Source organism: Vitis riparia, chromosome 10 (genome assembly GCF_004353265.1).
Source record: "Vitis riparia cultivar Riparia Gloire de Montpellier isolate 1030 chromosome 10, EGFV_Vit.rip_1.0, whole genome shotgun sequence".
Classification (NCBI taxonomy): Eukaryota; Viridiplantae; Streptophyta; class Magnoliopsida; order Vitales; family Vitaceae; genus Vitis; species Vitis riparia.
In genome coordinates this window covers 14,438,835-14,452,050 of record NC_048440.1, presented here as the reverse complement: position 1 = coordinate 14,452,050, position 13,216 = coordinate 14,438,835, and the positions used below count along the sequence as shown (strand labels likewise).

Sequence of the window (13,216 nt, the reverse complement as noted above, 5' to 3'; positions counted from 1 at the left end):
AAAAACCAGCAACCTAAAGGTGGATCCATACACTAATGCTGACTTGGCAGGCTGTATTAATGACATACAGTTTACTTCTTGGAATTGTATATTTGTTAAAGGCAATTTGGTGACATAGAGAAGCAAAAAAAAAAATCAATTGTGGTGAGATCTAGGACAAAAGCTGAGTTTAGATTAATGGCCCTGGGAATTTGTGAATGGTTAAAATCTCTGTTAAAGGAACTAAAGATGGAGAATGATAGACCTATGAAGCTGTACTGTGACAACAAGGCAACCATAAGTATAGCTCACAATCTGTTCCAACTTAATAGAACGGAGCACACCAAAGTTGATTGACATTTCATTAAAGAGAAGATGAATAATGGGCTGATTTGTATACTGTTCGTGTAAACTGGAAAACAATTAGCGGGTGTTTTGACTAAGGGTCTGTTGAAGCCACAATTCTAGGGGATTCTTGGCAATATGGGAATGATTGATGTCTACAAACCAACTTGAGGGGGAATGCTGAGAATCCAAAATCAAACCAGGCTATACAACCTAGAGGAGTTTGCTGTTAAAGATAAGAAGTCAAACTTGGTTGAATGGCCTATTCTAGGATTAGTTAGGCTGATTTGTTCCTATATTTACATTATTCTATAGCTATAAATTATATATAGGAATTTTGCAGATATTTTCCCATTTTTTCCCTAGTTTTTAGCCTTGATCCTAGCCTTGCTCATGTGTGTGTGTGTGCGCGTGTGTATATTTGATCAGATACTCATGTATATATTTAGCAGCAACCATTACACAATTCATTGAGTCAGATTAATAGAAATTCTTTTTCATCTTTTCCCTCACTGTTCCTATTGAACTACATACGCTGCATCATCCTAAGATGAGAATGATAAATGATTGCTTCAAATGCCATTTAGTTTTCAACTTCATAAGTTCTATTTTATTCTTGAATCTATTTGGAGATAATTCAAATACTTCTATTGCTTAAATAATATTCAATTGACTAGATCATTGCTTGAAAATGACTAATGCCTTTGCTGCTACTCCTTTGAGCCTTCTATTGATTGACTAGAATGTTGTTTGTAGTTCCAAGATGTTAGGTGGGAAGACACAACTTAGTGGATTCCACCTCTATTGGGCATATTTAGAGTTAAATTTTGATGTTGTTCTTTGGGTAACTTAGCATAGCCGGGATTGGGTGGCCATTCAAGAATCATTATGGTACATTATCGAGAACCTTTTCTGAACCTACTATAGAGGGTTTGCCTATCCAGGCAGAAATTGTAGCATTTTTGAAGGGTCTGCTGCACCCTAATGCTTTTGAATCTTTCAAATCTTTGAATGGATTAAAATCATCTTATCTAGTTTACCAATTTACTTCACGTTGATGGTTCTGAGCTCATAGCTAATGAGGATTAGATTAGAGAAGATTCAGAGTGGGAGATGGTTGGTCTCTATAAAAGAAGATCCACATAGTATGGTGGTGATTTCCTTAGTAAAAGGTGATGGGTTTTAGATATTCAAAGTTTGTTGACTCTCAATTGTGTGTTGCTTGGAAGTGGCTCTAAAGGTTCAAGGTGAAGTGGGATAATTTTTCAGAAGAGTTAAACACGATAAATTTGGGAGATGGAAAAAGGATAGGCTTTTAAGGAGGAGAAGGAGGCTTATGGGGTTGGCTTTGGGAAAGCAATTAGGAAAGGGTGGGAAGCTTTTCAGGCATGCATAAGGACTACTTTAGGTGCGGCAATTATATTCGGTTCTAGCATGATGTTTGATGTACTTCTTTATGCCTCTTTTTCCCTTTCTTTTCTGAGTTTTTTAAGAATAGGCTATCTGAGAAATCCTTGGTGGCAGATCCATAGATAGGGATGGGAGGTCAGGGGCATTGATTGTCTTTAGGAAAAATTCTCATGATGCGGAGCTTGAAACGGTGTAGGATTTTCTGTAATGCATTCAACTGGTGGCTCTAAGGAAGATTTGTTTCAACAAGTTGGTAGTGAGGTTAGTGAAGAACCATACATTCTCAGTGACTCAGTATTGTAGTTTATTGAGCTCAAGGACTTTTGGTCTTTTTTTCCCCTTCTGAGGAAGTTCAGGTGCCTTTTACTTAGGAGGCAGTTTAAGAGAATTCTTATTGTGGATCATCTTATGAAAAGGGGATGCTTTTTTTTAATTGGTTTTGCCTTTCTAAGGGAGATAAGGAGTTGGATAATCATATGCCTATCCATTGTGGTTTGGCTTGGAGTTTGTGGGCTATGTCATTTTCTCTATTTCTGTTGCTCAGGTTGCTTCTTTGGTCATTAAAGGAGTTGTTGGGTTAGCATGGGAATTTTATTGGGAAGAGTTTTAGGAGGAATACGGAAGTTTGTCTTTTCTATCTTTTCTTGGTTTAGAGCATTCAGTTAAAGTGGAATAGAAGGATTTTTTCAGGATATGGAAGGTTCAGAAGTGAGGATAAAAAGTTTTTCTCCTCTTTGCTTGACTTAGGGCAGAGTAGAATATTTTCCAAGGATGATGAACTTTCAGATAAGTTTATTTATTTAGTGTTATGAATACTTTGTATTCCTGGGCTAGTGTTCCTTCAGACTTTGATTCTAGATCATATACTAGCTTTACTGACTACCTAGGAAGGAGTTAGAAAGTACTTGGAAAGTTTAGCTTCTCTCTCTCTCTTGTTTTGTTTTTGTTAGATAACCAATTTACCTAAAATCTTAAACTTGTAGGATTTGAATGCACAATGTATATCATGCTCTTTTTCAACTGTGTAGCCTTTTTTGCTTTCTTTTAGGGTAGTCTAGGTATGCTTTTGCATTTTTTGGATATTTATGTATATTCTGGAAGAATTTCTTGTCCTTCTTTGTAATTACTATTAATTGAAATGAATTCTTGCTTTTAATAAAAAAGTTTCAATGCTGAAGTTTCAGTCATAAAACAATTATTAAATGCACATGATTTTTGTTTTCTTTTTTTTTTTTGACTAAATTTTTAATATCTGTATTGAGATATGCTTAAAATTTATTATTTAATTTGAAGGTTGGTGGTTTGGGAGATGTTGTGTCTGGTCTTAGCAGAGCACTGCAGAAAAAAGGACACCTTGTGGAAATTGTTCTTCCAAAATACGACTGCATGCAATATGACCATATCCGTGACTTAAGAGTAAGCTGATTTTTTGATGATTTGAGCACCACACTGAATGTAGCCTGAGATTTAGCTATGACTTTCCTGACCACTTATACAGGTCCTAGACATGGAGCTAGAGTCATATTTTGATGGTCGACTATTCAGAAATAAAGTCTGGGTTGGCACTGTCGAAGGTCAGGAATGTTCTTTTGTTGTTTGCATAACTTATTTTATTGTTTTATTGTGAATGTGATTTTGGTTATGCAGGGCTTCCTGTCTATTTCATTGAGCCTCATCATCCAAGTAAGTTCTTCTGGAGAGGGACAGTTTATGGGGAGCATGATGATTTCAGACGTTTTTCATATTTTAGCCGTGCAGCACTTGAGTTACTTCTCCAAGCTGGCAAAAAACCGGACATAATTCATTGCCATGATTGGCAGACAGCTTTTGTTGTATGGACAATTCATATTTTTATTATTGATTTGTGCTTTCTTTCTCTAGACATAAATTGTTTTCATTTCAATTCATTTTCTTTATTGTTTCTTTAGGCACCTCTTTACTGGGATTTATATGCCCCAAAAGGATTAAATTCAGCTAGAATATGCTTTACTTGCCACAATTTTGAATACCAAGGAACTGCACCTGCTTCCGAAATGGCATCCTGTGGTCTTGATGTCCACCACCTAAACAGGCCAGACAGGATGCAGGACAACTCAGCGCATGACAGAGTTAATCCTGTTAAGGTAGACAAATTATTGATTCCTTTATAACCAACATTTGTAGAGGTGGTTCTTTTTTCATGTTCCTCTTTACATGTTTCCATGTTTCAGGGTGCAATTGTGTTCTCTAACATTGTGACAACTGTATCGCCGACCTATGCACAGGAAGTGCGGACTTCTGAGGTATGAATGCTTTAAATTGAGTTGTTCTATATTCTTAAAGAATGCCTTTTTATCCTTGCTTCTGGTTTTAGCCTTATATTTTTTATAAGCAGGTTTTAGAAGGCACAGTCTAAATCCGGGTTTATGATATCATGCTGTGGTTGATAAATTTGTGATATGAATGGCAGGGTTAGCTAGAGAGATTGATGAGTAGTATATCTTACATCTGTGGCTTAGTTATATTTGATTGGTCCAAATGTGTTTGGTCTTAAAGCATATAGAGAGATTCCTTTATGTGTTCCATTGATGTTCAAGAATTGTACAATATTTCATTATAATGTATGAGAATCACTTTAATTTGTTTGATTGAAATAAACAGGAGGCTTGCTCTTACACCACATGATAAAATACATCTCTGATGAACTTTCTTTTAGGTTTTCCATGTAGGTATCTAGGAATCCTCTTTGACTGAACTTTCTTTTACATAGCTATCGGTGTATTAAGCCAGTGGTCACATTTTATATTGTTGTTCAGGAGATTCATCCTTTTATCCTACTGGCCTTCCAAAATCTGGGCTATTCACATCTTTTCACCAATTGGATATAAACTGACTTCATCAAAGATGAATCATAATTCATGAGTAAGCTTAAGCATCAGTTGATAGTTTTATGAGGTGTCCAGCCTGATCACTTATAAAAACTTTAAATATTATGATTATGGCCCAATTGTCATGAGTCTGCAGTGTTAGAAAATCAAAGGAGGAAAACGTGGGAGGTATCCTTGGAACATAGAATGTTACCAATAAATTGTAAATATGACTGAGTAGCTTACAAAATATTCCTTGGTAATTTACAAACACTCCCTTACCATGGAATTTAAAAGCTCTGTAATTTATAGCTCTATAAACCTTTAAAAAATTGTAATTATTGTGAAAGTTTTGCCATGTGGAAATAAGTTTAACCCATTTCCTTTCATGAAGAGTTAAATAATTTTGAGGACGTTTCCCCTATCAAAGAAGAATAGTTCAAGTTTTAGTATTGGTAGGGTTAATGCCTGGTATCACTAGTACTCTTTGACACCTATCAGTACTTCTCCCAGAAAGTTTACTAAAATCACAAAAATAGGAAAAATGGTCAAACTTTAAATCAGTCAAACTACATTTCTAGCAGGCAGTTAAGGTGAACTACACATATCTTAGGAAAAATAACAAAACAAGTTCATATGTATAAAGCATTGTTGCACTAGCTTACACAACTTCCAGAAAGAAAAACCCACATTGGAAATCTAGATCAGTATCATAATTGGGCTTAAATCACCTGCTTCATTATTATGATTTAAGGGATCTAATTCCATCATAACCCGTATCATGACTCATATCCTCCCTTTGGTTAGAGAGGGTACTATTCAAGAACACTACTTCTAAAACCATTATTAACCATCAGATTTCTCACTGGAATTAAGCTTTTGTTGAACTCAGTTCAGTCCAATATTCGTCATATTTTTCCTCTTCATTATGGGCATTTCCACTTGACAACTCCATTCACTGATGTCCAAGGCAGTGGAGGGGATGTTAGTTAGTTGGCATTGGAAGTTTGTATTAAAGAAAAGTGGAATATTTGGAGGGTGCCTTTCTTGTTTGATGAAGATTCTCTGGAAGGAAAAGAACAAGAGAACATTCAAACATCTGAAGCTTCCTCTCACGTGCTCCAGTATCAGTTCTTAATCACACTTTGCCCTTGGGCTTTGCAATTTGGATGGGACTTGATGACTTATTTTGGTATTCATAATTAATTTTCATATATAACTTGTATTCTGGTTCATACTGCTGTTTCCGGTAATTTCTCTGCACATTTTGCTTAATCCATGTATTTCCATGTGCACCTGGCTTGTCTCTTCCCTTTTCATTGGGTGTCTTAATGAATTTTATATTATTAGAAAAATTATTTCATTCTCTATGTACCCTCCTTGTGTTAGTAGTGCATTTTAGCTTTTCTCTTTGTGCTATTTTGTCATCAGCTGTTGTGCTTCCTCATAAGATACTTGAATGAGGTCCTTGTATATATATTCAACCACATGTAAAGTGTGCATCATAAATAACAGCACTTCACATCTTTGTTAAGAGGATTTGATACCTGCTAATATATCCTGACATAACTTTCTTTACTGTGTATTTTTGAGTTATAAAGTTGAAGCAAACTTCACATTATGAAAAAAGATACAATGATTGTTTTAATCCATAGAGAAATCTAAATATGGTTCTGGTCAGGGTTAAATTTAGAACTCCAGTTGTTTCTCTTGGTGGAACCAGTTTCATATCTCACATCAACCAGAAAAGCCTACTAATGGATGCCAGTTTGGTTAAGTAAAGCCCAAAAGGCATGTGCTAGAAGAATATTATGCTTTTATGTTCAGCAGTATTAGACTTGGTGGTGAGCACAACTATGAACACAAACATGGTGTCTATCAACATCAGATACAGGAATGAGGCAGAAGTGGTCTCCTTGTTTCATGAATAGTTGTGACTGAAATTATAAAGCTAATTAGGATTATCATTTATTTGCTTGCAGCTTTCTTTAGTATTATTGCCATCATATCGAACCATCCTCAAATAATTTAGATAGGGCTTTATTTTTTATTTTTTAATCAGAAACAGAATATATTAATTTCATTGAATGATAAACACAAAGAAGGACAAGTAGTCCTTCCAAGATGTGCAATTGATGTTCAAAAAGTAGAAATGCGTACAACTCCATAAAATCTACAACTATCTACACAAACCATAATCAAACAAAGCAATGTACACACAGTACAAAAGTTCTATGTACTTGGGGGAGAAAGAAGTCACCAACAAAAGAAAGCAAGTGTTTTGTTCCTTGCTTAACTAACTGGTTTGAAGCTTGATTAGTTGAGCAAGGAACCTAAGAGAAGGAGCCTTCCACCTCAATAAAAATATCTAGAATTTTGCATAGCCAAGTATTGAACTTCCATGAGCCTCTCTCCCTAAATTTAGGTTGGAAAGCCACAAAAGTTTAGCTTGCAACAAGCCCTCCAATAAAGCTAGCGGCTTTTCCTCAATGGCTAATCCACTTTAGCAGGTTTAGAATAAGCTCTTAACCCAATGATCTTTGATCACATTGCCTATACCGAATTGTCTCAAATCACCCAAAAAAACATCCATCAAAGTTTAATTTTACTGAACCTACTGGAGAAGATAAGCATCCAAACATAGTCTTCTTGTGTGACCTCTCGGAGTAGCAAATTTTTTCCAATCTAACAACAGAAGATGCAAGGAATAACTACAAGGGGATTAGTGACTGAGGCCCAAGGAGAGAATAAGAAGTAGCCAAATATTAAATAACCTCCATTGATCTTCATTTATCTTAAAAGATCTTACCATTTCTCTCCAACAGTAAAAACCATACCAAGGATAAGCTAGCCTTTTGCCAAAGAACTCTTCCTTTAAGTTGATTGCTAAAGCCTTAAAGAAAATTACCTACATATCTACTATGCTTCTAGGAGGCATTGATTAGAGCAACAATATGTGCTCCAATGGCACATATAGGGAATGAATTATGTAATATAAAGGCTCAACTCGCCAAACTTAACTCAAATTGTTGCTAAGACCATAGTCATGTGTCTAACATATATCTTGAGCTAAATTCCAAGTTTAAGAGATGGAAATGATGGAAGTTGTAAGAGTCATTTTCAATCATGGTAGAAAAGGGGTTAAATATGCTTAAAAAGAGTTCTAAGAGTTGTGAAGTATGACGAAAGCTTCAAAAAATGCAAATGGTTCAATGGATAGCATGAGAGATAAGAAATGAAGGTTATGGAAAGAGTAGAAAGGCAAGCAAACACGAGAAAGAAGGTTGGAGGCCATAGCTTAAACATGAGAATTGGAGTTCAAAATCTGGCAGCAGTAAATACCTTCATTTTGAGGTGAATTTTGAAGCACTTCTCGTTTTGGGGCAAACTATATTTGTTTCAAAGCTTGGGAAGTCAGGAGTCCAACATTTCAAACAATTTGCAAATCGGAGTTGAAACAAGGAAGTTATAGATGTTTGAAGTCAACTAGGCAAAATAGGTGTTGACTTCGAATGTGAAACCAATTTGAAATCATGCCAATTTTGAACTTGTCCATTGCCAAGTTAAGAGATCTAACTAACCAATTCGAAAAGGGCCTAATTTTGAATTTGGCCACTGCCACTTCAATGCCAAGCTTCCTCCACCTTGAAAATTGCACTTTTGGCACGCCACCAACCCGAAGTGGGTCTTGGACAGTTGAAAATGACAATTTTATTATTTTTTAGTTTTTTAGTTAATTATTTGGGGAATAAGTGGCCACTAGGAGCATGTTATGTATTAATTTTCACATTGACTTAAAAAAACCCAAATTTTAGGTTTTGAGAGAATTTCTTAGAGCATTCTTAACGATTCTTAAGAGAAAGAAAAAGACATTGAAGGATCTTGATAGGTTTTTCTTCTCCTTTATTAATAAATTATTGTTTCTAATTTCTTTAAATTCAAGAATGGTTCTTGTACTTTCTTTTATGGTTTGTGTGAATGAAAATAAATCCATGAGAGGCAAAAATAATCTTGGGGTGTGAAACATAAAAACCTTAGGTTAGAGTCATGGAGAAACAATGAATATAATTGAAATTAATAATGGATTAAATGAAAGGTTAAGACATTAACATCAAAATCAAAATCCTCTTTAATGTTAGTTTGCATTGAGGGATGGTACAATGCCCCATTTCTTAATACGAGGGATTCTTGGTAATTCTTAATCTCTAGCTATATGAGGTTTTGCCATTGTTATCTACCCTAAGTCAAATCTACACATAGTGGTAAGTCTAAATATATTAAATAGATGCAACCCTAAGTTATGAAACTCTGGTTGATCTCATTAGACCTCACATTTTTTAATACTCTAAGATTAACTAAAATTGATACCTTTGTTTTGTTTGAGGCCCTATACCCAAAGTTGGATAGTGGAACCCCTAATCTTGAACTATTTGAATTAGAAATCAATAATTCTCTTGCAATTTAATTAGGTTTATTTTAGTAAATCCAAATTTAGTCGAATCAATTTTTTTACATTCTTAATTTAGAGGATCAAATAGCAAGCAATCAGTTAGACCCAGTTTGACAACTTCCATAGGCCAATCTTTGAGGATGATACCTAGAGTACCACAAAATCCATAGGGAATCTTTCTTTCTTTGGTTTTGGTTTTTTTTCCTAAAGTTGCTATGTAAAAAGGCTTAATATTTTAGACAACAAAATTAGCGGTCAAGCATAAAGTCAATTTTGCATAGATTGAACAATCTATGCTAAAGTTCCATTGCTTTTTTTTTTTTTTTTGATAAGTAATAACAAAAAGTTCCATTGCTATAAAGTAATAAAAAAAGAAAAGAAAAGAAAGAATGATCAATTGATTCACTACTCTAAGCACATAAGATATGGGGGTCCAAGATGAGAGCTTTGTGAGGTCTCTTCATTTGAAGCATTTTATTAATATCAACCTTCTTATTAATCACAAGTTGTGCAAAAGTATTAGCCTTAAGTGGAGCTTTTGACTTTCAAATGAATTTGGTAGGAACAAAAGCGGTCAAGATATAACAAACTAAAAGAGCTCTAAAAAATGAACTCACTAGGAAAAGTTGTGAAGGTTTTAATAATTGAACCCTTACATCTATAAGGAAGGTGAAAGGTACACATGTAATAAATGAGGAAAGGAGAACTGTTAGCTCCTCAATTTTGGATTGGAAAGGTTCTGATGGAAATTGAAATTCCAAGAAGCAGAGGAAGAGAATGGACTTGAACAAAAGAAATTGGAAGGTCTCTAGTCCTCAAAACCTCAAAAAGATTTGGAAACTGAAACTAGAGAGATTGATCACCCAACCATGAATCCTCCCAAAAACAAACTTTTGTACTATCTCCCACAGAGAAACAAGTAAAATTAGAAAAATCAACAACAACACTTAAGAAATAGCTCTCCAATGAGTAAAATTATAACTTGACTTGTATTATACAGTCATGCATATGGTTTATACTCTTTGATGCATCAGATTGATGAGATTCAAGAGGATCATGTTGTTTCATTGATCTCTCCCTTCTCTTCCTCCCTTCTTCCCTCCTTTTCCTTTCAGTTGTCTGATATAAACTTTAATCTCACAAGCAATGTAAATATCCCACTCTCTTAGGAGTAGGACTGTGCATGTCAAAATATTGACTTTTGAAGCATGATGTCTTTCCAGTCTAATCTCGTGCTGATAAGAATGTGGACTGGTTGAGACAAAAGCATGAACATTTAAGATGTCCCCAATTAAGAGGGAGTTTTACCCTCCTCCCTAAGTGATGGTAGGGATCCTGCTCAAGTGCCTTTTATCATTACTAATGCTACTTTTCTCTTTTTGGGCACATTTATGTTTTCAATTTAATAAGAGTTTGTAGCACCCTTTATAGTTTCCTTTTTGTTAAATATTTCTCATATTGATGTACTTCTATAAAAAAGGGCAAAGAAAAAAACTACACTGGTCCATTCAAGTAAACTGCATGGTATTTATGATTCACACTTAGATGAAATCCTGGAACAGTTTCCATGTTTCTAGCCTCATTTTGTTAAGGCTCTAACATTGAGAACAGAGATTCATGTGCTTCAGTTTTTTTATCCTCCAAGAAACTGATATATTGTCTCTTAGCATAATGTACTTCAAATTCTAGCTCCCATGTTCTTGATTCCTTCTGAATACTCTTCTTACATATATTCCTATACGCTTCACAGGGAGGGCGAGGTCTTCATTCAACACTTAATTCTCACTCAAAAAAATTCATCGGAATTCTAAATGGAATTGATACTGATGCATGGGACCCTGCAACTGATGTTTATCTTAAAAGCCAATTCAATGCTAATGATCTTCAAGGGAAAGCAGAAAATAAAGAAGCCCTGAGAAAGCATTTAGGGCTTTCTTATGCAGACACCAGGCGGCCTCTGGTATTCTTATCTTCTGAAGTTTTGAATGATTATTATTCTGATGAAATGCAGATCATGTCTCATTTTTCTGATGTTCTAAATTTAAACTAATTTCTTTTCTATTAATTGGCACTTGGGAAAGAAGTTCTTTCCAGGTCAATGGCTGTATAGCAGATCCTAAATCCTTGAACCTTTGTGAAGCTGGATTCAATCCTTGGTCTTTGGTACAATCAGTGAGAGGATTGATCTGTTTCACAAATTACACCTACTATAATATGTTACCACACTTGCAACTCTGATGATAATCAACCACGGAGATATGTTATGTTTGATTGAGATTTCTTTTCTATTCTGTTCTTTTTCATTTTAATAGTTGTGGAGTTTTATCATTATGTTTTATATATATCATTTATTTCTGAGAAACCTCAACACATGGAATATTTGTCATATCTCTGCTTATATGTAGATTACTGAGAGGTATATGAAAAGTGTAATGGCTGAAGACTACACAAACTAAAAGTTCATAGTGTGGATAGCTTCATTTCAACCTTGAATCTTCTGCTTTTGATTTCTTCCTTTCTTGCCCCCTCTCTCTTCTTTCACCTTTTTTCTTTTTGATCCTATCTAATTACCAATTATTAACTATAAGCTTTATCATGGATGCTTTTAACATATTTGTTTTGTTTACCTATCAAAAAACTATGAACTTTATCATGAAATGCATATGATTTTACTTCCTGGTTTTTTTTTTGGCTAAGGTGAACCGAATAGTGTCCTCTTGCTGCAGAACTAGTTATGTAGTCTCAAAATTGTTTCATGTTTGCTTTCTCAAAAATTCAACTGGATAGGACTATGTTAATATTAGTGTATTGGGATCCTCCAATTTTGAGGAATAGTTGAAATATTACAATGTATGGTTTATAAAGGAGAACTGTTGAATATAATGTATTTATAGTGTATAACCTTTCCTTGTTAATATAGGACACATATATGGTAGGACACATGTATGGTAGTTAGGACTCTTAGCCTTGTATATATATATATTACTCAATTGTAAGTAGATCATTACATTAATGAGAATTAAGGTCTTTCTTCTTTCTCTCTCTCTCAACATGGTATCAGAGCCAAGGAAGAAAACCTAATTCTTTCCTGTTTCCCGTGTCATCGACTCCGGGAAACCTTTCGGTGATCGTGTTTCATTCCGGTCACCTTCCCCATCTCCCAATACTTTCCGGTCAGTCGGATCGTCGACAGAAACCACTCACCGCCGGCGAACTTTTCCGGCGATCTTTCAGGCGAACTTTTTGGCGACGTATTTTTCCGACACCGACCATACCAGAAGGAGCGCCTGGAGGAGATCTACAACTTTTGTGAAAGCACCGGCACCAAAAGCTCATCCACGCGCCGTCCATGCGCAAATTTCCGGTCGGCGGCTGCATCTCACGCGCTGGCGCGTGAGGGCGCGTGAGGCCTTTTCCGGCGACACGCCTCCTCCTCCAGCTTCGCCTGACGCCGACCAGCCTCCCTACCTCCCTGGTTCTCCCATCCGAGCCCTGCACGTACCTCTTTTGGGGATTTTTGTTTTCGTTGGCCCTCCAAACAGTCTTTCCGGCGAAGCTCCGACTACTTTTTCTCCACTCCAATCCCTGCACGTGCCTTGGGAAGTGTTCTTCTACCTTTCTGGTGGTACCACGCCGCGATTTGAGGCCGTCTCCCTTTTTCGGTGGTGCCACGCCGCAATCTGAAGCTGTATTAGGGCTCTCTTCGATCCAAACATACTTCATTCTCCAGATAAGTAGATATGACTACTAAAAATTCCATTTTTTCCGCTGTTATATCTGGATCTCCTATGATTACTTCGGAGAAATTGGTTGGCAGTGACAATTATCTTTCCTGGTCTGCCTCTGTTGAACTTTGGTTTATGGGTCAAGGATATGAGGATCACTTGATTACACAGGAGGCAGATATCCCTGAGGTTGACCGCGTACAGTGGAGGAAGATAGATGCACAGTTATGTAGTGTATTATGGCAATCGGTTGATCCAAGATTCTTCTTCATCTTCGGGCCTACAAAACTTGTTTTAAATTTTGGACTCAGGCCAAAGGATTATATACGAATGATATCCAGCGTCTTTATAAGGTGGCTTCTGCTATTGTCCATCTCAGCCAACAGGACTTGGATCTATCTACTTATATTGGCCAAATTGCCTCTCTTAAGGAGGAGTTCTTGACTGTGATGCCTCTTACT

The 13,216-nt window shown here is 35.9% G+C and overlaps 1 protein-coding gene across 2 annotated transcripts in view; it reads left to right on the top strand.

The window, feature by feature from the left end:
• The window catches only part of LOC117923817 (probable starch synthase 4, chloroplastic/amyloplastic), a 62,116-nt gene that overhangs the window by 25,017 nt on the left and 23,883 nt on the right, over nucleotides 1-13,216 (top strand). For both annotated transcript variants that reach the window (XM_034842286.1, XM_034842287.1), the window contains exons 6-11: nucleotides 3,028-3,150; nucleotides 3,233-3,308; nucleotides 3,382-3,566; nucleotides 3,663-3,857; nucleotides 3,945-4,016; nucleotides 10,781-10,990. In XM_034842286.1, coding sequence (XP_034698177.1) covers nucleotides 3,028-3,150; nucleotides 3,233-3,308; nucleotides 3,382-3,566; nucleotides 3,663-3,857; nucleotides 3,945-4,016; nucleotides 10,781-10,990 — 861 coding nt within the window. The remainder of the gene's footprint in view (nucleotides 1-3,027; nucleotides 3,151-3,232; nucleotides 3,309-3,381; nucleotides 3,567-3,662; nucleotides 3,858-3,944; nucleotides 4,017-10,780; nucleotides 10,991-13,216) is intronic.